Source organism: Muscardinus avellanarius, assembly GCF_963383645.1.
Source record: "Muscardinus avellanarius genome assembly, chromosome: 8".
NCBI lineage: Eukaryota > Metazoa > Chordata > Mammalia > Rodentia > Gliridae > Muscardinus > Muscardinus avellanarius.
Window position 1 is genome coordinate 76,310,855 of NC_137794.1, and position 27,137 is coordinate 76,337,991.

The window sequence follows — 27,137 nt, forward strand, 5'->3', positions numbered from 1 at the left end:
TTCTATTTTTTAAAATGTTTGGACTAGCAATTTACTTGTTATTTTGCTAGCCTTAAAGTTGTTCTCTTGCAAGCTCATACTTTTTTCCTGCTCTATTTCCCCCCTAATTCCCTACAGGTTGAGGACTGAGAAACAGCAAGGACCATTTTGTCTGCCATTGGAAAACACTGGCTTCTGTATTACTTTTGAATCATTCCAAAGTTGAGGCAGGACTTGGACTTGCCTAGCTAGCCGGACATGAAACATTAACGGGGGTGACTTGGTTCCCATTTCAAAGCCCTTTCATGAGACACAGGATACAAAAGAAGGTCTCTCTGTGTTGGGAAACTCATACCCTGTACAGTATCTTTTATGGGGTTAGTAATTCTGAAGGTATTTTGTTCTTCAAAGGAATTCCATGCCTTATAGATGCAAACTTTATCATTAAGAGCTCAGCTTCCTCATACATGGTTGTAGGAAACACCGAGCACATGCCGCAACAGGGTTTGGGGATCCCGACTTCAGAGTATCTTCAAAAATTCCTTGGAAATGTAAAATCAACCACCTCTATTTATTCTTTCTAAACAGAGAGCTCAATTTTGAATAAGTTCCAGTTGTAAACACACACACACACACACACACACACACACACACACACACACGTCAACCTAGTATCTCTGAACAGTGGTTCTCAAATATCACCATTCTTTATATTTCCTGGCAGGTTTGCGAAATCACAGCATTGCTGGGCTCTCTGATTCACTCAGTCTGGGGTGGGGCCTGAGGATTTGCATTTCTTCTTCTTCTTTATTCTTTTGGCAAATTTGCATTTCTAATTAGAGTTTCCAGCTGGTGCTCAAGCTGATCCAGAAACTACAATTCAAGATCCACCGCGCTATACCTAATGTCTGCTGGCCTCAACCCAAACACACTTGGAGGGCTGCCTGTAAGGCCTCCTGCAAGGAGCTGCATTGCTTTAGGGCCTGGAGGCATTTAAGCCGGGTGGTGTGCTTGGGGCCGGCCCCCAAACATTCTTTCCTAGGGCAGAACCCGACGCTAATAAACTATAGAGGGCAGTTGAGGCAGCTGAAGGTCGGGCGAACCAAAGCGCAGGGGAATGAGCCTTTGCACGTGATCTGCTGGGCGTCTACACCCGGGGCGATCTGGGCCTCCTCCCTGCCTGGGGCAGGACGTCCCAGCGGAGCTTCAGGACCCGAGAGCCCAGCCGGGTTGGCGGGCGGGCCATGGCGCTGCTGGGCGCCGTCGTCTGCTGCCTGCTGGCGGCGAGGCTCGGGCCGGGCCGGGCGCTGCCCCTGGGTCCCGCTCCGGCCGCCGTGGGTGAGTGGCGGGCAGCTGAGCCGGGGTGCGCGCGGGGCGCGGGGTGCAGGGAGCTGAGGTCGCGGGGGTTCCTGCTGCTCATCCCCGGCAGCAGCCAGAGATGCGTCCGGCTGGAAAGGCAGCGGGGGTTGGGGTACCGGCCACTGGCGGTGACCCCAAAGCTCCGGAGCGCTGCAGACCTGCCGAGTTTCCCTCTCACCTCAACGGGGCACATTTCAGCCTGACGGAGTTTCTTCGGCCCTGTTTAATGACAAAGGTGGTTTTTCCTGCCACTCTTCCAACCAGACAGCGACCACCCTGGGTGCCACGCATGCCTGCCTTTGTTTACCATAGAATTTCTCCGTCCCGCTGTCCTCCGGAGGCCCACTAGGCCCAGGGCGGCGGGACCAGTTTTATTTACTCCTCACACTTAAAACAGTGCCTCCTACAGTAGTGTTTTTAAAAGCGTGGTGCCTGGGCCAGCAGCAGCAGCAGCAGCAACAACTACAGCCGCGCTGAAACTGGTTAGAAATGCAGAATTTCAGCCCTACCCCAGACCTACTAAACCTGAAATTGTGAGGATAGGGTTCAGCAAGGTGTTTAACAAGTCTCTCCGGGTGATTCTGGTAATGCTGAAGTTTAGGAATTACGGGTCCGGTCTAAAGTGACAAATTGTACCATACCTCGTGAGGCCTCGGGTTCAAAAATCAAGGTGCCCCCACCTCCCTGATCCTTTTTAAAGAATATCCCTCTGATGGGAAGAAGAGTTGGAGAGGTGTTCTCTTTGGTTTGGGGGGTTGGTGGTAGCTGGGCTGACTGTTCACAGCCCTCTCCCCACCCCTTTCTCTATTTCCAGCTTTCTTGCAGGGCTCTGGGAGCACCCTGGGGTACTGTGTTCTCTGTCAGAGGGCCAAGTCCTTGTGACTCTTCTGTCAGGCACTTGGAAGCGAGAACTGTAAATCTAGTTTCCCAATTGTCAAGTGTCATAACAAGAAATTGCTTCCAAATGCTTCCAAATGTCTGCTGGCTTATGCTTTTATTATGGCTGGAGCTGTGTTATGTTAATGTGACTGTTTAGGGTTCTGAGATAGTGTCTCAGGTTGAAATCATGGGGTCCAACCAGGGGCGAATTCATCTTTTGGTTTTACTGATCCTGCTGCTGAATGTCACGGTTTAAGTGGCGCCAAGGGCTCTTTTTCTTATTCAACTAAAGTTTGTTGAATAGAAAAATTACAAGTAATAGGCAGCTTGGTGCAGCTTTAACAAGTCTTTATTACAAAATCAGTAGGAAATAGAGAAGAGAAATAAAAAGCAGTGTGTTGGGATGCACCCTCAAAGGAGGGCCTGAAAATGGAACTCTGACCCCTTTATGGGAGCCCAGCCTTTAAATAGATTTTGTATTGGTATCTTTCTTATCAGCATTACTAAGGCAATGGGCTAGTAACTTATTTCTTAGCCAGGTGGTGCCTCTTTGTCTCTGCACAGTGCACTTACTAAGCGCAGGGGTCGATAATCTGCCTGGTCTTTGCCTCTATTATACTGGGCAGTATTGGTTGCTCATCAACTAGGGGTGCTTCGAAGATGCACATGGAGTTTACCTTTTCTATACCTAGGCCAGGTCACAAAGGAGAGGAGGAAAACAGAGGTACTGATTGCCTCTATACATTTTTAGGGTTAAAGGCTTCAACTGACTTTAAGGCTTTTATTATAGGTTAATCATTAGAATGAAGGGCTAAGAGAGAGGGGAACTCTGCATCATAACAGCTGCCTCTCCTCCCTGCCTGAGTGCCTGCGCAGCACCCAGGCTCTGACTCCTTTTTATAGTTTGGAAATTAATACCAAAGCAATTTTCCAATACCAGCACACTGAAGGCCTCCTTGGAAACTTTCTGGGGATGATGTGGGTCTCTAGCTCACATCTTCCTGTTTTGGTAGGGAAGATGCAAGACTGAATCACCTACTGCCAGAGGAAGAAAGAGAGGTAGCTGGAGTTCAAGGCCAGAAGTGTTGACTCAGGGTTTTGGGTTGCATCTATTTTTTTTTTTAATGTGTTTTCCACTTTACCTGACCTTGTGCCCTCATATGTCTTCCCAGCCCCCAGTGCTTGGTTGGACTTCCTCAACTCTCACCCTGCCTGGTCTCTGTTTGCCTGGTTTGTGTGTTTAAATTTCCAGTCTCGGTTTCTGCCCTGCCAAGTCCACGTGGTCAGTGCAGAACCCTGGGAGGCTTCGCCTGGGTGTGCTTGGCCCCAGCTCTTTAGATTTAGTAGTCTGGGGCCGGATATTATATTCAACCTATAGGAACTGACACTATAAACAAACACCTACTTAAGCAACAATCATATGTCCAAACATCTGAGCTATGTGGTTCACTGGGTGTTTTAGGATAAATTATAACATTTTACAACTTTTTTGTATAATTTTGAAAATTTATCTAGATATGTTGAACACATACACACATTGTTTGGAAATCTTTTGAAGACTGTAGAACAAGAAAGTAATTGTGGTGTAAAGAACATTGGACATTTAAACAGGGAATCTGGGCTGGAGTGTGTGTGGGCTCTGACGAGAGAGGTCCATGACTTTACACCCCCCCCCCCACACACACACGTGCACGCACACACACACTTTTTTTTTTTTTTTTTTTTGGTGGTGGTACTGGGGTTCCTGGAAGCCCTTCTACCTCCGGGCTACACTCCCAGACCTATTTTTACATTTTTATTTGGAAACAGGGTCCTAAGCCAGCGCGTGGCTGGCTTCGAACCTGCGCGATCCTCCTGTCTCTGCCTCTCAAGCGCGGGGATTACAAGCGTGCGCCACCACGCCCAGCTACACACACACTTTTGTACACAATTTCATGAGGGGTGGGAGGTGAAGTCTCCAGAGGTGGTTCATTACTCATAAATCTCAGATTAAGAACTTGTCAGAGCTCTGTTCCTGGTTTCTATTTAAAGACCTCCCTCAGTGAATCTAAATAATTACCCCCCATTTGTCTGTCTGGCAGCCGGGTATAGTAGAATGAGCCTGAAATCTGGAGAGACTGGCTCCAGTTCGGCTATCGTTACAGAATCATAATGTGATCATGAGGAAATGTCATCAGATATAAATTAAAGAATATTTGTCCAGGGTGTAGTTTGAGCAGATACCCTAGATGCAGGATATATGTAAAGCAGGTACTAGATAACATTGGAGGGATGGAGGGATGTTCCCTTAGTGCATCTCAAGTCTTGGGCGATTTCCCTTCATCTTCACAGTGTATTGCATGTAGATGCCCTCATCTATTTGTATGTGAGGCAAGTGACACAGGATATTTGACGGTAAGCAAGAGGGGGCCACGTGGACTCTAAGGTGAGATTCCTGACTTCCTCTCTTAGCTCTGGTGTGTATGATATCTGTTGGAATTAAATCTGTGCACTCTAGTCCCTAAAATGGAAAATAATAGTAAGTTAATACATATAAAACATAACAAGTACTAAAGATATAATAAGGATATAATAAGTTCTCCATAAATTTTGACCATTATTTGGAAACAGGAAGACAATTTCAAATTCTAGTTTTGGAGTTACAAAATGTAAACAATAAAGCTCACTTGGGGTATCTAAGTGCTTTGCTTCTACCAGTCGCTTAGCCCTCACTGTAGGCACTGTTACAATTCATCCCCTGTTATAGATATGCAGGCCATGATCATACAGCTAGATTAGTAGGTCATGGAGCTTGTATTAGAGGTCAGGCAGTCTGACTCTGGAGTCTCCACTCTCAACCACTGCACTGTTTTCTGTTCAGTTCACTCTACCTTTATATTCGACACATAATACAGATACATGTTTTCATAAGAATGAGATGCACTATATATTTATACTCTAAGGATAGGAAGCCTCCAGGATAATTCTGAGCTCTTTCTTATCTCTATTCTTTGTGCTGATTAAAGTATATTTAAAATGGAAATAAAGGTTCAGGAATCTTCTGTATCATGGGATAAAGTAAATTCCTCTTGGCAGATGTTTTCCAGTGGTCACTGAGTAAATGACCATATGGGTGACTTTATGTCTATTTTTATTTGGATCATGTTTTGTCTACCACTCTTAGGTGTGAACTTTTGTTACAAAATTGCAACGGCAATATTGGCAAGAAAGAACAACTAAAAAGATAACCCATCTTTTCCACCTTCATAGATCACTTTGTTTTTCCAGCCTTGGCTTTTATTAAGCTTTATGATGTTTGCATAAATTAAACTTTGCATTCTATTTGCTTGCTTCTGGTTTAGTACATGTTGCTATGTCACTTCTGATATGTTTCTGATGTAAATTATTAGAATCAGAGTGGACTCAAAAACCATATGTATGAGTGTGAGTACATGCGTGTGCTTTGGCAATTTATTTTGAAGGTCATTTTGAAAGCAAAGACAATGTGAGAAAAAATGGCAAGAATATACTCATTAAATAAGCACATCAATTAAATGAAAATAAGGGAAATATGTTCGCTTGTACAGTTCTAGAAATTATTTTTGTTATCCTGAAGATTTTTATACTTCCCTAAAGCAGGGAAAGTTGTGATGATTAAAGTTTCCTCTTAATCATGCACATCTATAAAAAAAATCATGAAAAAAATTCAATGTAAAAACAAGTTAACAATTATATCTGGAAAAACAGTACAACAACCAGGCATGTTGACACACTAGTGTAACACCAGCGTCTCAGGAGGCTGAGGCAGAAAATCACAAGCTCAAGACCAACTTGAAAATTTAGCAAGACCCTGTCTCGAAATAAATAACAAAAAGCTCATAGCTCAGTGGTATAGTGCTCTGGGTTCAATCCCCAGTACTGAGGTAGGGGAGCAAAATAATTGCTTTTATATGTAAATTATATAGAAGCAAATCTGCAAGTCCTCTAAATGGGGTTTCAGATTAGCTGTGTATATTTGAATAAATTTCCTGATTGATCCAGCATTAATGTCTCAATTTTGACTTTACAGGGTAGTTTTGAAAATGAAATAACATATTTTATTTAAACTGCTTATCACAAATGCCTGGCACATAATAAACACTTAATAAAGAGAGATACTACTAAGCCCATTGTTCTAGTATGTCCTTTTGTGACATAATCTTTCCTAAGATGATGAATTTTTCCTAAGATCTTCCAAGCAAGAATGCTATCAAATGAATTTCATTTCTCCTTAAAAGCCCAATGGGAACATCCTCTTTAACAATGGCTTTCTGTGATATTATAAACATTTCATACAAATGTATGATAAAAGAGATACCTCTATTAAGTAGCTCTTAAGAACCTCTGGGAATTCCTACTTGGGGCAAATGGCTACTGTTAAAGATTAATGTTATTTCCTTTAATGTTGAGAGGCAAGGTTATGTAAAACATTAACTGAGACACACATTTCTTGATTTTGTAGTCTACTCACTTATGCAACCCTTAGAAATGACATCATATTTCTATGTCAAATTTTCTACAAAGCCAATGTAAATTTTTTCCCCTACTTTAAATTCTGCAAGGAGACATGCTATTAAGACACACTGTGATTTTATCATTGACCTCTCAGAAGGATGTTCCCAGATGCAAACTCATTATGCAAATTCATTTTGGTTTTATAGTCTTTGCTAAGTGGTTGTGCTAATGCTGAGCTTATCAGTTCTGATATACAGAAGTCGTATATTCTTTCTACTGTTCTTTGAATCTTCTTCCCACAAGGAAGTATTATATTTAACTCCATGGCATAAGGATATTTAAATTACTAAGGTTTTGCTCTGTCATAGGAAGGAGGTCTTACTGTAAATATTTGTATGGGAACTCCAAATGAGAAGTAAATGCGTGGACATTTCTTTTTTAATGCACAGGGCAGTTTTGGCATGTGACTGACTTACACTTAGACCCCACTTACCACATCACAGAAGATCGTACCAAAGTGTGCTCTTCATCCAAAGGCGCGAATGCGTCAAACCCTGGCCCGTTTGGAGATGTCCTGTGTGATTCTCCTTATCAACTTATTTTGTCTGCTTTCGATTTTATTAAGAATTCAGGACGAGAAGCATCTTTTATGATATGGACAGGGTAAGTGATTATATAAATATCTTTAATTGCTTAGTATTTATCTGTAGTGCCCCAAGCTTCATTAGAATGTTGAATTTCACAAGAAAAGTAATTATGTTTTCAGAATCATTTGGGTTAAAAAATCTTAGATCAGATTAGTCATTATCAAAGATAAAAACAATTTTAGAAATCCTAGTATTTTTATTTTTGTAAAGATACTGTAAAAATGTTAGTGTTGAGTAAAGGTTTGGCTACATAAACAATACACTTTCATGAGTGTCTTGAGGTTAGATTAAGGTGGTTGTAGGTTTTGATTAAACAATCAAGGACAAAAAGCAACAATGGGAGTTAATCTGTGATAATAACTTTCTAAAGCATCATTTTCTGGTGGGATGATGAACTAGTTCCATCGATCAGAACAGCATTGAAGAGGCCTCTATTTCTAGTACTTGGAATAATGACTATGGCTAATCTTTGTACAGTGTTCACTTTGTGTTAAGTACTATCTTAATTAGTTTAAACACTGCAACTTATTTAGTCTTTATAATAGGCATTATTATAGTTCTCATTTTACAGATGAGGAAATGAAGGTGCCGAGCATCTAAATTACCTTGTCCATGTGTATACATCCAGGCCTTTCAGCTCTGGGATCTGTGCTCTACCGATATAAGAGTTTTCTGCCTTCTCAAATCCTTAGTCAGGCAGTGAAATAAGTTTCTAGTTTATTTTTTATATTGCAATTTTATTAATTTTCTTTTTATTGGGTTATCTGTAGGGAAGAAGGTGAAGAGTAGTTAATAAACTTTTTTATATTTTATTTATTTATTTATTTATTTATTTATTTATTTATTTTGGTCGTACTGGGAGTGGAACCCAGGGGCTTTCTACCTCCCGGATATCCTCCGAGACCTATTTTATATTTTATTTGGAAATGGGGTCTCACTAAGTTGCTGAGAGCCTCACTAAAGTAGCTGAGGCTGGCTTCAAACCTGTGCTATCCTCCTGTCTCAGCCTCCCAAGCATGGGGATTACAAGCCTGTGCCACCACGCCCAGTTTATTTTTAATTTTTTAAGATGAGGGTCTTGCTGTGTTGCCCATGCTGGACATAAACTTCTGGATTTATGTGATCTTCTTGCCTGGGTCTCCAATGTAGCTAGGACTACAGGTACATGTCACCTTGCCCAGGTGTTTATCAACTCTGACTATAATCTGGTATCTTAAATTGGAAGTCTGCAATGGTAGCTACAATAAGGTATCATACATAAAAGTCTGGTGGCTCTATAAAAATGCAATTTGTTCTTTCTAATTCTGTCTTCTCTGTAGGGACAGTCCACCTCATGTGCCAGTACCAGAACTCTCCACAGACACAGTTATTACAGTGATCACTAACATGACAACCACGATACAGAGTCTCTTCCCAAAGCTCCAGGTTTTCCCTGCCCTGGGAAATCATGACTACTGGCCACAGGTAAATTTGACATCATCTTCTGAAAGTGCTAGGAAGATTATCTCATCAGTAGTGTCAAAATTAGGACAATTATTAGCCAGTGGTAGGGCATGGTAATGTGTCTCATGGAGTTAGAATGTATTGTTAATGATAGCAATCAGGGAAGCTTTAGGGACTTCAAAAGAAATTTTTTTTGTGTGTGTGTGGTACTGAAGGTGGAACCCAGGAGCTTTCTATCTCAGGCCATACTCCCAGACCTATTTTATATTTTATTTGGAAATAGGGTCTCACTAAGTTGTTGAGAGCCTCATTAAGTAGCTGAGGCTGGTTTTGAGCCTGCACGATCCTCCTGTCTCAGCCTCCCAAGCATGGGGATTACAAGTGTGCACCACCATGCCTGGCTAAAATAAATATTTAAATTATTCACTAAAAATTTATGTCAATAGTGAATTTTCAGAAGCAAATTGCTCAGTTTGGAGATAATTAACTCTTGTTTGCTGTATAATGTTCTTCAGTTTCTCCTTTTTTCTTGAATAATTTTTATGTTCATTTGCATTTTCATGACAGGGTTTGCAAAGATTAATGTTGGAAAATGTTTATATTTTACAAAATTTCCATTAGAATGTACAAAGATCCTCATACTCTAAGCTAGAGTGTAGTTAACAATAACAACAACAACAACAACAACAGCCACAACAGAACAAATTGCTATAACAATCCAAAAGGGAGGTCCATGCTTAAATCCAGTTTATCTAATTAAGATGTGAGTCAAGGCAGACATTGTGTTCAGAATATTTCATGCCTGATGTAGCCCTGGTTCCAAGCAAGCAGAGTGGCTATTTGTTAAGGCACCTGTGTGTGACAGCTAGATCTCAGTCATGGTTGTAGAATCTTAGATTTGTACCAATTCAAGTGATCCTAGAGATTTATTGCTTAGATCAGGGTTTGGCAAACCATAACCTGTGGTTTAAATTCAGCCTGTTGTCTATATTTGAAAATAAATTTGGATTGGAACATACTGGTTCTTTTCATTCTATAATTGTCTGTGGCTGCTTTTGCGCTAAAATGGCAGAATAGAGTAATTGCCATGGAGGACATTCGGCCCATCAGCCAGAAGGATACACCATTCTTTCCTGTCTAGAACAATTGCTGACTCCTGATCTATACCAACCCTCCACTTAATACATGAGAAAATTGAGGCCCAGAAATACTGAGCTGCTTTTCAAGTGCTCACCGGTACTTAGTGAAACAGCCCACATTCTGAATCTTTTCACCCCAGTCCTGTGTTCATTTAAAGCAACATTCTAACATGCATCTCTTATCTCTTGCCAGACTAACATACTTCCTATTTTCTAAAGGAAAAATTTACTTTGCCCACATTTTTCTCTTTGCTTAAAATATCTTTTCCATCTGTGTCAAATGGGTGCTGAGTGGGAGTTTTGATATTTTAGCTAATCTGAATAGAGGGATTTTGAAAAGTTGTACTGTAGGACAAGTTTCAGCTTCAAGTGACTTCTTGGCTTTATCTTTAATCTCAGACACTGTGTGAGTGTCTATGAGCCAGCCCCTCAGCCAATGATCAACTGTTATTATCAAGGGCTGTTACCCGCGCATTGCGCAAGCTCCAGAAGCCCAGGGTTACCTACGTTGTTTCTACCTTAGATGACAGAGAGAATGGAACATATAGTGCCGAGGTCCAGCCTCGGCCAGGCCAGGGGTCTTGAAGGAGATGTAGGGTCAGCGAAATTGAAGAATGAGAGACGCCGTGCTTAGTAGCAGGGGGAAGGCATCTCTGCCTGTGCCCTAGAATATACTTTATTTATACATGAATCTGACAAATTACAGCAAGCCACATCATACATATTTTGCTTTTCATTTAGTTTTTCAAAACCACATTACACACACATTGTTTTTCATCTAGTTTTTCATTAACCTGAATCCCACATAGCAGGCATACCTCGAAGCCACCTGTTTTTCCTGTTTTTAGTTTTTTAGTTTTTTTTATTAATTTGTAATGAATTGACCTACAAAACTTATTACTACTCTACATCACACATAATAAACTTTAACTAAACTTATCCTATCCTTTATCTTAGCTACTAAATATTAGATTTACTATATCTACTTCTAAAACTGCTAATTTTATCTGCTATTTTGGCCACTAGGCAGGTATTCTATTAACTTATTTTGACCTAACCACCAAACCCCCACTACACACACACACACACACACACACACACACACACACACACATATACACACACACACAGGATCATTACACACACACACACACACACACACACACACACACAGGATCATTCTACCTATTAGCTACACCCCCAGCCCTATTTTATTTTTATCTTGAAACAAGTGTCTTACTAGGTTGATGACTCCTAACTACCTGTTGAGGTTGCCAGCAATCCTACTGTCTCAGTCTTCCAAGTATTGGGATTATAGGCATGCACCACCACACCTGGATACCTCACAGTTCTAAAACCATTGTATGTCACATGAAAGCCTGTCAAGAAATTTTTCTAAAGACTGATATCTTTGATATAATTCTGGAAAGTACTAAAAACAAATACACCAAAACTACATAAATCTGCACCTTAGCTCCATAAACACACATGTAGAGAGACATGGTTTCACTCAAACAATAGAAGCAGGTCTTGTGAGTAGTGTGGGCCCAGGGATTCCTTCCTCTTGCCATCCAGGGAAGAAGTTTGATCAGGATCCCCATTGACTTCTGCACTGAAAAGACTAGCATTATCAAACTCAGATGTGGGTAACTTCCTATTACACCTCATATCTTAGCTGTATTCAGGTTAAAGCCTTGAAAGGCTGAGAAGGTAGCATGGTGCTGTAGACAGCTGGACCTCAGAGTGATGGCGGGAAGAGCTGGGGGCTTGGACTCTACTCAGGCACTGACCTACTGTCAGGATAAATCACCTATATTCTTAGGGGGCTCATTGTTCTCATATTTAAAATAGAAAACTCCAGAGTAATTTCTATATACAGTTAACCCTCTATATATGAAGGGTGTGCATCCTTGAGTTAACCCAACCCTCAGAAAGAAAATATGTTAAAAAATGCACCTGTACCAAATATATAGACTGTTTTCATTCCATTATACCCTAAAGAGTACACACAGTTATGTCAAATAGCTCTTAACATAGCATTCACATTGTATTAAGTATTATAAGTAATCTGGAGATAGGAAGCATAGAGGAATGGTATAGGTTTTATGCATACTGCTCTATTTTATATAAAGTAAGCTCCTCCAGCATCCCCAAGGATTTAGTATCCAAGGAGTATCCAGTCCCCCATAGATAGTGATGGAAAACTGTCATTGTAAGATGGTTTATTATGATTCTATGTTTTGGCAGCCATCCAAAAGCAAAAGTTGGCCCAAACTTTGTAGATTTATAATACTATAGTAGTATTAGCATTTTAAACTCGAATCTAGATGGGCTGAAGCCTTTTGTAATTCTTAGACAAGTGATCATGATCTCTGTTACAAATTTGAAATATACTCCGGACAATCAGCTCCTGTTAAAATAAATTGCTTGGATATCACTTGCCCTGGATCTAACTTGAAAAATGACCAAGTACCTAGATCAAAGATGAAAGGGGCAGGGTGTGGTGATACAAGCCTGTAATTCCAGTATTTTGGAGGCTGAGACAGGAGGTTTGTAGTTTCAAGACAGTCTTAGCAACTTAGCAGGGCACTCTGGAACTTAGTGAGACCCTGTTTCAAACAAAAAATTAAAATGGGGCTGGGGGTATAGCTCAGAGACAGAATGCCCCTGGGTTCAAATCCTAGTACCCCTTCCATCCCACATACACACAAAAGATGAAAGGGAATCTCCTCTAAGATATAGGTTTATATTATCTGTGCACACAGGGAAATAAGAAAAGTGGAGAAAAGAGCCTTAGTTTTTCTATTACTTTTTAAAAAATAGAAATAACAATCTTATTTCACAAACCATTTATGGAATTTTATTCACCATTTATTTCTTAAAGCTTTTCCTCCTGGAATTTATGTCAATATTAACAATATTTTATAAAAATGAGGGCACTTTTATGATAATATAACTGACATGATAAAAAGATAAAGGAAATCCTATAGAGGAACAAATAAGACAACCTAACTGAGGGGATGGAAGGGGGGAAGAAGGAAACTCTCTAAAGCACACGATGTTCTTAAACATATCAAAGTCAACCACTAAACCAAGCATGGAAAGAAGGGATGGAGAGGAAATGGGGTGGGGATTGGGTAGGGGCTAACTGGGTGATGTATGCATGTATGTCTACACAAGTTTTTTTTTTTTTACCCCATTTTGATGTATGAATACAATGCACCAATAAAAAAAGTTTTAAAAAGACAATATCCTATAAAGTACTACTTTAAAAATCAAAACATGATGTTATAATTGAAGCTTCCATAAAGAGAGATTTCTCAAATCATGTGGTTGTAAATTGACATTCAAGGAGTTGAGACTAATATAGTAGTTAGCACTCAAGTAATGTATCAATTAATTAATCTGTATGTCTTTAAAGTTTCAATGGTGGATTATATTATTTGTGGCCAGGATCAGCTCCCTGTGGCCACCAGTAAAGTGTACAGTGCAGTAGCCAACCTCTGGAAGCCATGGTTAGATGAAGAAGCTATTAGTACTTTAAGAAAAGGTAAGTGAAAGATATCCTCCCTCATTTTGTCTCCTTCATTCATGTGGTTCAGATTTAAAATTTTAATGTGCAACCAATTTTTTTTTAAACGGAGGACAGTGAGCGGTAATATGACCTGTGACACAGGCTGTAAACCTGTTTATCTAGTAGGGAGGTTCTTCCCTTCCTATTTAGCCCTCAAATAGGATGTCCCATATGAAACAAAAGCTCAACTTCAAATTCAAATGTAAATAGAAAGCCCCTGTTTTCACTTGGAAAATGATTGGGAAGAGAGCATGGGAACTAACTTCTGACCACACAAGCACAATTTTCTGAAACAAACAGCTGGTAGGGTAGAGTTTTCAAACATGGACTTTGAGATGCTTGGAAAAGTGCTGCAGAGCTACTGCATGGTAAGCCCTCCCTGGGTGCTGTCTAGAAGCCCCTTCTCCTGTGGCTCTCAGTCCACCAGTATGTAAATCTCTGACATTTTATGAACTTAACTGGGCTGCCCATCTGTTATGCTAAGACTAGTACTTTTAAAGCTTTTAAACAAGGCAGACATAGGAGTGTACACCTGTATCCCAGTACTTAAAAGGCTGAGATAGGAGGATCACAAGTTGAAGGCCAGCTTCAGAACTTTGTGAGACCCTGTTTCAAAATTATTAAAAATTGTTAAATAAAGATTGGGAGTATATCTCAGAGATAGAGTGCCCCTGGGTTTATCCCAAGTATCATTAACCAACTAAATAAATAAAGTTTTGAAGCAATTATTAAGTTAATGCCTAGACTTCTCTCAGTTCAAAGTTTTTTTTCCCCTCTATTTTCCTTAAGCCTTGGGCTTTTGACATTGTTTTGTTGATGTTGTTTTTGTTGATACTCAGCAAATCACAGCACATATGAATACTTTTTCTTGTGGTACTGGGGATTGAAATCAGGGGCATTCTATCTCTGAAATACATCCTTGGCCTTATTTTTCTTTTAAATTTTGAAACAGGGTCTCACTAAGTTACAGAGTGCCCCACTAAGTTGCTGAGGCTGGCAACGAACCCACGATCTTTCTTTCTTAGCTTCCCAAGTCTTGAGAATACAGGTGTGCGCCCCTACATCTAGCAGTACATATGAATTTGAGACCTGTTTTTTAGAATTCGGCCATGGTTTTATTAAGTTAGAGAATGAGGTCTTGTCCTTTACCCCAAACCTACAGCACACATAGAGATACTGTGCACCTTGAAGGAAGAGCCATAAATATTGACTAAGATTTCTAAAGAGACACTGAATTCTAAGGAGGCTCTCAATTCATTGCAACTAGAGGCAGACACGAAAAGAGCCCACACACGGAATGCTGGCCCCAGGACAATATGAGTTTCACGGTGACACTCATTCCAGTGATAGCCATCCTGTTTCCATTTAACACTGGAGTACTTTATCAAAGGCGAAACTCATACAGGCTTTCTGTGAAGTCTTAAAAGCAAAAGCGATTTGGAGGGTCTCAAGCTTTCTCACCCAGGGCTGCTAGCTAGGGAGAACTGTTGCTATCTTCTCCTACTAGGAGATAAAGGGAAGATTTAAAAAAGGTATCAGGCTACTACTGCCTTAGTAAAAATCTTAAAGTGTTCTGACTGCAGTGAAGAAGAAAGGCAATTAAAGAGGTACTGACCAGTCATGACTGAAAGCTAAGAAACCTGAAGATGAGTGGGCCCAGGGCAAGGACAAGCAGGCTCCAGCTCTCAGAAGCCCGTGGGTGTCGATGGACACTGCTCAGGCCTGCGTGGGAGCAGGCTTCCGCCTTCAGCCTCTGATCGCCTGGAGAGCAGCCCTGTGGGCTTGTCAGCCATTTCTTTCTTCAGTGGTCTCTAGCAAGATCCATGCAAATTTAGATTTTAGATTTTACAAGATCTTTCATCTTACTTTCTTTATCATTTAAAAGTAGGAGTTGATTTTTATCTTTTTTAAATAAAATTCAGTCTAATCGGTTATTGTCCAACCATAATCATTTTGATCTGAATATTGGATACAACTGTTGTTACTTTAGTCTGTACACATCAGACCTGGTGTGTAGTAGGTTTTCAATAAAAGTTAAATTTGATTCTTATCAAAAGAGTGAGAAATAATTCCAAGCTTCCGACTTCATTGTAAACCTCAAGAATTTGCTTTCAAAAGGCTAAAGTGGTCGAGTGCTTACCTAGCATTGTATGAGGCACTAGATTCAATCCCCAATACTACACAAAGATAAAATAAAAGAAGGGACTAGAACTAGAATTTGCTCTCACAGTGTCTGAATCTGCGTGTGTGTATATGTGTTTCTAAAATATGTTTTAAAATTGTTTTTGTAGGTGGCTTTTATTCACAGAAAGTTATAAGCAATCCAGACCTCAGGATTATCAGTCTAAACACAAACTTGTACTACGGCCCGAATGTGGTAACTTTGAACAAGACTGATCCAGCAAATCAGTTTGAATGGCTGGAAAATACACTGAACAGCTCTCAGCAAAATAAGGAGAAGGTAGGTCCCAGAGATACAATCATTGGGGAGTAGACAGAAGGCTAACTTTGTTTAAATATTGAACATGAAGCAGAATCATATATTAAGAAAAGTATTAAAATTTGAAGATTTAAATGTGACTAAGGGCACAGCTACCTTATATCACCAACAGTATAGTACAAATGTGATAAGTGCCAAGTATAGACCTTAAGAGCTTCATAGTTTTAGCTTTTTGTCATCTATAAGAGAGACGAGTGTATTTGCTTTCTAAATTTTAGTTAATGTACTTTCAATCCCGAGTATCTAAATGTCACCTAATTATGATAAATTTGCAAAAATGTTCTCACGAGTCCTCTTTGCATTTCTTTTTCCAGGTGTACATCATAGCACATATTCCAGTGGGATATTTGCCTTTTTCAACTGGTATTACAGCAATGAGACAATACTATAATGAGAAATTGATAGATATTTTTAGAAGATACAGCAATGTCATTGCAGGACAATTCTATGGACACACTCACAGAGATAGCCTTATGGTTCTTTCGGATAAGAAAGGTAATATGATATTCTGCATCTCCCTAACCCAGGAGCAAAACAGTGACTACTCAGTAAACTTACTGATTCTGAAAAGTAAAATCTTCCCTAAAAAACCTGTTAGCGCTAGCCTTTTCTGAACAACCTTGAATGGTCATATGATGCGTGTTCAAATAATAAGATTAGGCCTCCAACTGGATTTCTTCATCATAAGTTCCCAATAGCTGCAGAGGTTCAGCACCATTTATTTGCTGTCCACATTAAAAAACATCTGAAACTCTTTGCTCACTATAATTTTCTTTTAGATCCTTGAGTTTAGGGAAATTTTGCTGCTTGTTATTTATCTGCTAGACTCAAGTGTCTTTAAAAATTTTTTTATTTTTATGTGGATCATATTGAAAATGGCATACATTCAAGTGTCTTTTTATATAACTTGCTTTTTTTTTTCTTTTTCTTTTGCGGGTCTGAGGATGGAACCCAGGGGCATTCTACCTCCGAGCTACACCCCCTGCCCTATTTTTTATTCTTTATTTTGAAACCGGGTCTCACTGAGTTGCAGAGGGCCTCACTAAGTAACTGAGGCAGTCTGCAAAAGACTTGCTTTTTTTAAAATCAGAATTTAAAAAGGAGAGTTTGATGTGGTGGTGCGTGTCTGTAATCCCAGTACTTGGGAAGCTGAGATAGGAGGATTGAAGGTTTGAGGCCAGACTCAGCAATTTAGCAAGATCCTCACAACTTAGTGAGATCCTGTTCTAAATTAAAAAACAAAATAGGGTTGGAGATATAGCTCGGAAATAGAATGCCCTGGAGCCCAACCCACAGGACCAAAACAAAACAAAACTTAAAAAAGAAGAACAAAACTTAAAAAGAATATGGTAAACTTTTACTTGTTTGTAGGTGCTAAATTGCCCTTCCTATCCACTGAACTAATGCATAAAATAATGTATAAAATAAAAGAAGCTCTAGTAAATTTGAAAATTCAAAAAATAAGAGTTCTGATTTTATAGTAGACAAGAGCAAACTCAATATGTATTTTCTTCAGTAATTGAGGAACATTTTTAAAATGTTACCTCTCATCTAAAATGAGTTGGTTTGGTAAAAATGACTACTTTTCAACATTTGAAAAGAAAAAATTTAACTCAGAAAAATACCTACTTCTATGGCATAAATGTATAAAACATGGTGATATTTTATTCAAATTCTTACTATACAATTTTTGGAATAATGTTTAAAGTAGAAGTACAGAACAAACTAGTTTGAAAAGTTTTTTTTTGTGTGTGTGTGCATACTTGTGATAGACTTGGACATTTTTGTTATGAAAACTTTCAAGCATATGTAAAAGAATTATACAACAATCCCTGAAGTGTTGATAATTCATATTCAATATTTATCAAGATTTTTCCACATTTACTTTACCTGCCATATATGTAGTGCTATGTATACATTATATATACATATAAGTGTATATTTTAAGTATTTATTTATGTATGTATGTATTTATTGCTTACTGGGAATGGAACCTAGGGGCATTCTACACCCCCAGCCCTATTTTTTATTCTTTATTTTGAATCAGGGTCTCACGGAGTTGCAAAGGGCCTCACTAAATAGCTGAGGCTGTTCACGAACCTAGATCCTCCTGTCTCAGCCTCCCAAGTATTGGAATTACAAGTGTGTGCCACCACGCCCACCTTATTTGAAGTATTTAAATGTCAATGTCAAATATCAGATCAATTTCAACCCTTTGTGCATCTGTATGCATTGCAAAAATACATGAATAGTTTATATAACCACAATAGCATTAGCTTACCTAGCAAAATAAACAATTTTTCTATTTTCTCAAAAGTGTCTCTATTATGGTTTCAAGTTAGAATCCACCAGTGATCACACATTATTTGGTTGTTATATCTGTTAATATTTTATTAATATTAAATGGCAATGCTCCTAGTTAAGTTCAGTTTGTAAGATGTCTATCTATGTTTTTCCCCAGGAAGTCCGGTAGGTTCTTTGTTTGTGGCTCCTGCTGTTACACCAGTGAAAGCTGTTTCAGAAAAAGAAACCAACAACCCTGGTGTCCGGCTCTTTCAGTATGAGACTTCTGATTATAAATTATTGGTAAGTTGGTACAGTTTCAAAGTTGATTCAATATTATGTATGTCTTTGCAGTTTGCATTAGTTTAGTGAAATATTTCCTGGCACAGCAATGTAAAATGTATTTTATGCTGAAATCTTACACTATTCTTTTTTTATAATTGGAATTTCTGTCAATGCTTTCTAAGTGTGGGCTGGTGAACTTCTCCTTTGCAGCCAGTATCTGTCCCTCTAAGGACTTCTCACTTATTTAGCTAAACATGTTACTGGATGGTGCCATATTTATGAACTTGGATACATATTAAAAATGTTTACCAAATCACATCAATTAGTCTTTTCCAAAGTATAAATCTTAAGAAGAGTGTAGGCTTTGGGACCAGAGAGATCTCTTGGGATGTATTACTTAACTTCTCTGTGTCACAATCTATTCTTCCCTAAAATAAAAATTAAAATATGACTGAATTCACTGCATAGTTATGCATACTTTATGAACAAAATTATGAAAGAATTTAGAAAAATTTTTGACTCCTACTAATTGTTCAGTTTTGCAAAAGAGTTTTTTTTTTTTTTTTTAAAGAAAAACAATACTTAAATTGGACATTTAACTGAGATGAAAGTTTTCTGGAGCATGTTCACAGCTCTGTGCTTTAGAACAATATAGTAACAAAAGGCTGAGCATTGCAGGGTGTGGTAGCGCACACTTGGTAATCCCAGTACTTGGGAGGCTGAGATAGGAGGATTGCAGGTTTGCAACCAGCCTCAGCCACTTAGTGAGGCCCTCTGAAACTTAGTAAGACCCTGTTTCAAAAGAAAAAAGAAAAAATAGGGCTGGGGTTGTAACTCGGAGGTAGAATGCCGCTGGGTTCAATCTCTGATACTGGAAAAAAAAAAAAAAAAGCTGGGCGTGGTGGCGCATGCTTGTAATCCCAGCATTTGGAAGGCTGAGACAGGAGGATTGCAATTCACAAACAGCCTCAGCTACCTAGTGAGATCCTTTGCATCTCAGTGAGACCTTGTTTCAAAATAAAGAATAGAGAAAGGGCTGAGGGTGTAGCTCTGAGGTAGAGTGCCCCTGGGTTCCATCCCCAGTACCACACACACACACACACACACACACACACACACACACACCCCTGAGCATTTAGATTATGGATATTTCAGTTTGAGTAGCTTTCCTTTCTATAAATGTAATTTGGAATGATTTTGCCTTAATTAATTTAAATTTATTTAATTAAAATTAAATTTATGTATTAAATCTAAATTATTTATTTATTATTTTAAGTAAATAAGAGAAGACTCTGTTAGTCCCCAGAATAAGGGGAGGAACAGTGCAGCAGAAATCTGGTATCGTCTATAAACGTTAATTAAAGAGAATAAAACATTTGATGAGCTGGTTCAAAGGAATGCTTTTATACCTGTTAGTTGCCTACATTTGGACGAGAGCCTCAGATAGATACATAAGTACGCACCCACAAACATCTGTAAGAAATATGTAGGGGTGTGTGTGTGTGTGTGTATACTGACATGGAAAGAATCTCTGAGATAGCACTAAATAAAAGTTTTAAAAGTACAAAACATTCTCTATAGTACAACTCCATTTTTAAAATGCCAAATAGTCATGTGTATATTCTAAATACTTATTGTTGTCTTGTACATAAAGTGTAGAAAAATACATGTACAAAGGAGTGCTGGCAGATATTTAGCTTCTGGTTCCCTGGGGAAAACAGTGCCCTGATTCATAGTGTTTGCTGATTTTCAGATAGAAGTACACCCATCATGGACAGTTCCAAGCTACCAAAGGACATCATCACCTGACTTGTAACATTTCCCAGAATTTCTCAATCAGTTTCCATAAATTGGCTCCGGCAGCCGTTAGCATGCTAGTTGTGATTTATACACAGCTGTTAGCAGTGGCTCCTTCAAACTTGTGTAAATTGAAGGCTTTGTATTTTGTACATCTCTTTATATATTTTGGATTATTTACTATTAATCCTGTCATTTTTAAAATGTAAAAAATTGTGCAGATTTTATCTAGCCTCTTTCTCTGAAAAACCAATTTTAAGGCTAACTTTAAGTTAAAAATGTCCCATAAATCTTCATAAAAAACAGTGCATATTGTGTAAAGCTTTCTATGCCAAAAATGAACCAGGTGTGTTATTACTGTTTTGGCCCTTAGGACATGTTGCAATATTATTTGAACCTGACAGAAGCAAATCTAAAGGGAGAATCCAACTGGAAGCTGGAATATATCCTGACTCAGACCTATGGCATCGAGGATTTGCAGCCAGAAAGTTTATATGGATTAGCTAAACAATTAGCAATCCTAGACAGTAAGAAGTTTGCAAAATACTACAATAACTTCTTTGTGAGTTACGACAGCAGTGCAATTTGTGATAAAAAATGTAAGGCCTTGCAAATTTGTGCAATTATGAATCTTGATCATATTTCCTATGATGATTGCCTTAAACAATCGTATATAAAACACAGTCACTAGTATGTCACAGTTTGTGTTCATAGAATATGGGACACTATTCGGTACCTGAGATCAGTTTGTGAGAATTGTTATGTAAATCTTCATGGATTACTGAGTGAGCGCACAAAATTACTGTAGTTGTTTTGTGTGTGTGTGTGTGATTCCCCAATGTAGATATCTAAAAATGTCTAAATTTTATTTTATTAAGAATGTTTAAACTGCCCATTAGTAGAATGATGTGTGTATGTAAATATCCTATCTTACAGTTTATATAATTGCATCTAATTTATACCCTTGTTGAAACTGTCATTCATACAATAAAGCAAATGACTTCTTTCTCAGCACAGAGAAGTGTTTTTAATATGATAATTTTCAGTCTTTTAATTCACTCAGTAAAACCTCATGTGTAGCTGGGCTTGATGGTGTGCATGCCTGTAATTCCAGTACTTGGGAGGCTGAGACAGGAAGATTATATGTTTGAGGCCGGCCTCCGCAACCTAGTGAAACTCTCTTTTAAAATAAAGAATAAAATAGGAGTGAGGATGTACCTCAGAGGTAGATGCCTCTGGGTTCAATTCCCAGTACTCCAAAATAAAATGTATAAATAAGTAGAAAGTCCTCGTGTATAAACTAAGATTTATGTATTTTTTTCATACACTGCCTACTCTTAAGAAAATGCCAAGGTCTCCTTAGGGCTATGTCTGATTCTGAACAGCATCATGGGAAATGCACTGCCTGGCTTTCTTCATTCTAAGCCTATAGCACTGCTATCTTTTGAGGGTAAGAATATCACAAGCTGTACTTACTGCAACTTCAGTATAGATGCACCTCAGGTTACAGTGAGGTTTGGGCCCAATAAACTCATTGCAGGTTGAGTATCACTTCTGCCCTGAGCGATTGTTTTAGGTAATGAGCTTTATGCCCAAATTAGAAATTTAGAATTTCACTGGGCTAATAGTAGAGGCAATGTGACTATTTTTGGACTTTCTCACTACTGAGTAACAGTCATGAGACTTGTTCTCACTGGTAACCTCATCAGATAACAAAGGGGAGGGAAGAAAACAAAACCCCTTGCATTCATCTCACCTTGGGAACCGCCAGTAAATCCTCAAAGAACTGAACAACTGCAAATATTTTAAATAGTTCAGTTTTTTGATACCAGGTTAAAGATGAAATTTTCTATTGCTTCGCAACTTAGTTTTAGAGGTATACCTAAGAGTAAATTCTCAAAAATTTATCCTAAAAATCTTGTATAAAACATCTAGGGCAGCATGCTTTAAAAATGACAACAAAAACTTAAACCTGTAAATCACTTATTGTACACCAACAAGAAAATGGATCAGTGGATTATGGTTTATTCAGAATGTGGAATATTATGCAGAAGTAAAAATGAATAAATCTCACATGCACAATAGAGCTTAAAATGATAAATACAGCACACAGTGATACCATCAGAATCAAATTTTGATTTTTAAACTTAAAGTTTTGCATTTTTAGAAAATGAAAAATTAGCATTTGCAGCTTAGAGACATAAAGTAGACTAAAATAGGTCAGATTGGCAAGCATAAGTCAAATAACAAATGCTGGCAAGGATGTGGGGAGATAGGAACTCTTTTACACCGTTGGTGGCAATGAAAACTAGTTCAGCTGCTAAGGAGATCAGTCTGGAGATTCCTTAGAAACCTAGGAATGGATCCACTATATGATCCAGCTATACCACTCCTGAGTATCTTTCCAAAGGGGTTGAAATCAGAGAACTACAGTAACATATCCATACCCATGTTCATAGCAGCACAATTTGCAATAGGCAAAATATGGAACCAGTGTAGGTCTCCATCAACAGATGAACGGGTTGCAAAACTATGGCAAAGACACACAATGGAATTCTACTCAGCTATAAAGAAGAAGAAAATCATGTCATTTGCAAGAAGATGGAAAGACCTGGAGAACATTATGCTAAATGAGATCAGCCAAGGACAGAAAGAGAAGGGACATATGTTTTCTCTAATATGCCCAAACTAGGGGGTATTAGGGATACCAGAGAATCTCCAGATAATGGAGGGGAAACCTCAGAAAAGCTAGAAAGAAAGGGTAGGAGAGGAGGAAGTATGAGGTTGATTAATGGAGGAGCTACGTTTGAATATGTGTGTAAGTGTGAATGTAGCATGGTCAACCTGGGCATTCATTGTTGGGAGGAGGAAAGGGAAAATGGGGGGGGGACACCAAGTACTGTGTGAATATATGCCATTGTCAGTATGATCCACATTATGATGTGAAACTATAGTGTACCAAGAAAAAAGAAAGAAAAGAAAAAATGTGTCCTAACCTTAAAAAATATATAGGTATGGTAGTAAAACAAATATTAAATATTAAATCCTGCATGGTGAGGGAAAGAAAAAGGAAGAGGAGTTGGAAAAGAGATAAACAGGTGAATTTAACTATGTCATAACTATAGAGAGGCTATGTTTTTTTTTATACATTTAGTATACCTTAAGTACTATGTAATCACCTTTTATAAGGGGAGATAGTGGTTGAGCTTGCAAAAGGATTGCTTTGGCTTTTCCATGGAGCTCGATTAATGGTGAAAGGTGGGTCCATGGAGAGGGTTTGAAGTAGTGTAACTGAGAGGGGCTGCTGGGCTGAGGTGGTTGGTGCTAGTGGAGAGGGGCAGCTTGGTGCGTGATACATTCTGGAAGCAGAAGCAGCAGGATGTGTTGAGGACACGAATGTGAGAGATGAAGTACAAAGATTCTTGGCTGGAGCAACTGGCAAATGATGGTACTGAAAGAAGAAAAGGAGGAAGGATATTGGGGGGTAGGCATGAGGGGCAGAGAGAGAAATAAAGTGTATTACTGTGTGTTACTGATATTCCAGACTACCTAAGAATCTCTCTAGCTCATTAAATGTTTTGCCATTACAATTGTCTGTAAATTTAGGACATTATGTGAAGGTATTACTACCAATCTCACTAACTCATGTGGGTGGGATTAAAGATTAAAATCCAAAGTTTAGCAGGGCCGGGAGTGGTGGCGCATGCTTGTAATCCCCGCGCTTAGGAGGCGGAGACAGGAGGATCGCACAGGTTCAAAGCCAGCCACGCTGGCTTAAGAGACCCTGTTTCCAAATAAAAACATAAAATAGGTCTGGGAGTGTAGCCCGGAGGTAGAAGATTTCCAAGAACCCCAGTACTACCGAAAAAAGCTTAGCCAGGCTGGGCATGGTGGTGCATGCTTGTAATCCCAGCATTTTGGAAGGCTGAAACAGGAGGATCGTGGTTCATGGACAGCCTCAGCTACTTAGTGGGTCCCTCTGCAAATTAGTGAGACCCTGTTTCAAAATAAAGAATAAAAAATTAGCCGGATGTAGTGGAACATGCTTGTAATCTCAGTACTTGGGAAGCTCAGACAGGAGAATCACAGGTTTGAAGCCAGTCTCAGGAATTTAGCAAAATCCTATTTTTAAACAAAAAGTAAATAGGGCTGGTGATATAACTCAGAGGTAGAAGGCCCCTGGGTTCAATCCCTAGTACCAAAAGAAAAAGAAAAAAAAAAAGGAACCAAACATCTCCTCTATCTTTTATATTAAGCATTTAGGTCTTCTGCGTTATGTTCTATACAGTATACAATCCCTTTTGAAAATTTTGTGTCCTCAAACTTCATGAACAGGTGACTTAGATTTTCTAAATCACCTGGATGTTCCCTGAACTTAGTCTTGAAGGCCTGGAGACATATAAAATGGAGGGCCAGGAATGCGAGTCACCCTGTTGCTTTCTGTAGTCATTTTCTTGCTTGGTGCAGATCACTGTATTTCCTATCACAACCCCATAGTCTAACTAATTAGAATGGGTTGTCTGTCAGTTTCTAGACACAAATGCAATTACCCGCATCATCACTTTTGCTCATATTGTTGCTTTTCCCAGTCTAAACTACCCCATTTATTTCTCTTCATAACTATCTTCTAAAAGTCTCAACATATAAATTACCTCGGTTGTCAAAACTTTCTAATCTGTCCAGACAGAATTAATCATTTCTCCCTGAGGCCATGAGAGTATATTACCTAAGATGAGTAGTGTAGATCACACCTCCTGAGCTCTGTTTTCCTCATCTCCATTCACTGAGCAAAAAGGGTTCTGATTTACTTAAATTTCTATCTGTATTGCCTAACAGAGTGCTTAATGAATGGTTACGTCTACCAGTCTGCTGGACTGTCATGATAAAATACCACACTGTGTGGCTTACACAATCGAAACTTACTCTTTCACCATTCCAGGTGTTGGAAGTCCAAGAACAGGACACCAGCAGGGTTGGTTTCCTTGAGGTTTCTCTTCCTTGTTTCCTGTCTTAGCCTGCAATCGTCTCTAGAACTCTGTTCACTTCCTCTTCTTATGAGGGTACTGTCTCTATAGAATTAAGACCGCACCCTAATGTCTTCATTTAACCTTAATTACCTCCTTGAAGAACTTATCTCCACATACTGGCAGGTTAGAGCTTCAACATATAAATTTGGATGGTAAGGTTTATAAAAAAGTGTTGAATGAATAGAAATTATATTTATTTTTAGAGATGTTTCTCTCCATGACTTTATGATGCCTGAATTCCTTGGCAAATAGGGAAAGCTTATCACCTAGCAATGAGATTACAGGTTTAAGATGGAGATGTTTGGCTAGGGCAAACATTGAATCTTAAACTGAAGAGTAATGAGTTGATGAATCAGCCATTCTATGTGACTGAGTGTGCCTTCATTTCAGTTTAGACCAATAGGAAAGGATTCTGGCAATCGTGAACTGGGAAAAAGGAACTAAGAAAATATATGGGAATATTGAGAACTAAGAAAAGATGGGCAGTAGTTGGGTGTGGTTACATAGGTCCATAATTCCAGTAATTGGGAGACTGAGATAGGAGGATTGCAGGTTTGAGGCCAGTTTCAGGAATTTAGTGACATTCTCAGAAACTCAGGGTAGGCCCTGTCTCAAATATAAAATCCAAAAAGGAGTGGAGGTGTAGCTCTATGATAGAATTTCCCTGGGTTCAATCTCTAGTACAAAAAAGAAAAGGAAAAGAGAAGTAAGGAAGGAAAGAAGGGAGGGAAGAAAAGAGAAGAGACTGGCAGCATATGGTCTCATGGTCTGTTATTTAAAGAGGGCTCAGTGACTGGAGGTCAGCAGAACATAGTATGATAAGGTAATGAAAGTCAGAGCTTCCAGCCAAGGCATTGAGACTGATGTCAGCTCCTCTGCATTTTCTGTTGAAAGACAGGTACTTATCTGCCCATAATTCAGTTTTTCTCATCAATTAAACAAGGTCTCTAATATTACTTAATTTATAACATTATTGTGGGAATTAAATAAAAACATACAATATAAACCCTAGTTTCCAGACATAGTAATCACTGTGAAAAGTTACAAATGTTAATGTTGTTTGCAATATTATTAGATGCCCTAAGGGAACAGAGTAGATTTGACCGAGATGTTGAAGAGTAAAGAGAATGGAGACCGAAATGAAAGAAAACAAAACCTCCTGCTCTCCCAAGTTGCTTTAGAGATGTTTATATACAAGTAAAGCTATACCACTGTACTGCACAGTTCTCTCCACAAGTAGGTACTGAGTTTCTCCAATGTCCCTCTGTCCTCGGTGCTAGTGGTAGAGAAATACATAAAACAAAGGTTCCTGTCCTTATGAAGTTGACTGATGTGTACTTCAGTGTGACAAGTGTATTGTGTGTGTGTGTGTGCATGTATGCATGTGTGTGTGTAGCTTAGAGGAAATACTGGTTGCATTTGAACCACATTACACATAATGAAAATGATTTAATTATATATATATATGTATCTATATATACCTACACAAATATATATGCATTATATATATGTATATGTATATATCTATAATGTTGCAGGACCACTTTCATTACAATAGACTGCATTCCTAGGAAGATAATTAGGGGGGGCTGTGATTACCGTGTCACAAAATACTGACAGCTATATTGCAAGGCATCTACTTAAGTCTTAAATGTTCGGAAAAAGAATGATGAAAAGTTACCAAAATGACTGTTTTGTCTGAAACCATGTAATTATATAAATGTGACAATGGTTATCACAATGTGGAAGAAA

General features: G+C 38.8%; 1 protein-coding gene across 1 annotated transcript; it reads left to right on the forward strand.

Annotated features, from left to right (window-relative positions):
• Positions 1–1,223: 1,223 nt before the first annotated feature.
• Positions 1,224–21,073, forward strand: SMPDL3A (sphingomyelin phosphodiesterase acid like 3A; the record flags this gene model as incomplete). Its single annotated transcript, XM_080700030.1, has 8 exons — positions 1,224–1,317; positions 7,140–7,353; positions 8,657–8,801; positions 13,373–13,469; positions 15,785–15,954; positions 16,308–16,488; positions 18,455–18,579; positions 20,732–21,073. The coding sequence occupies 8 exons, from the start codon at positions 1,224–1,226 to the stop codon at positions 21,047–21,049; spliced, it is 1,344 nt and encodes a 447-aa protein (XP_080556156.1). The 3' UTR covers positions 21,050–21,073.
• Positions 21,074–27,137: the final 6,064 nt, after the last annotated feature.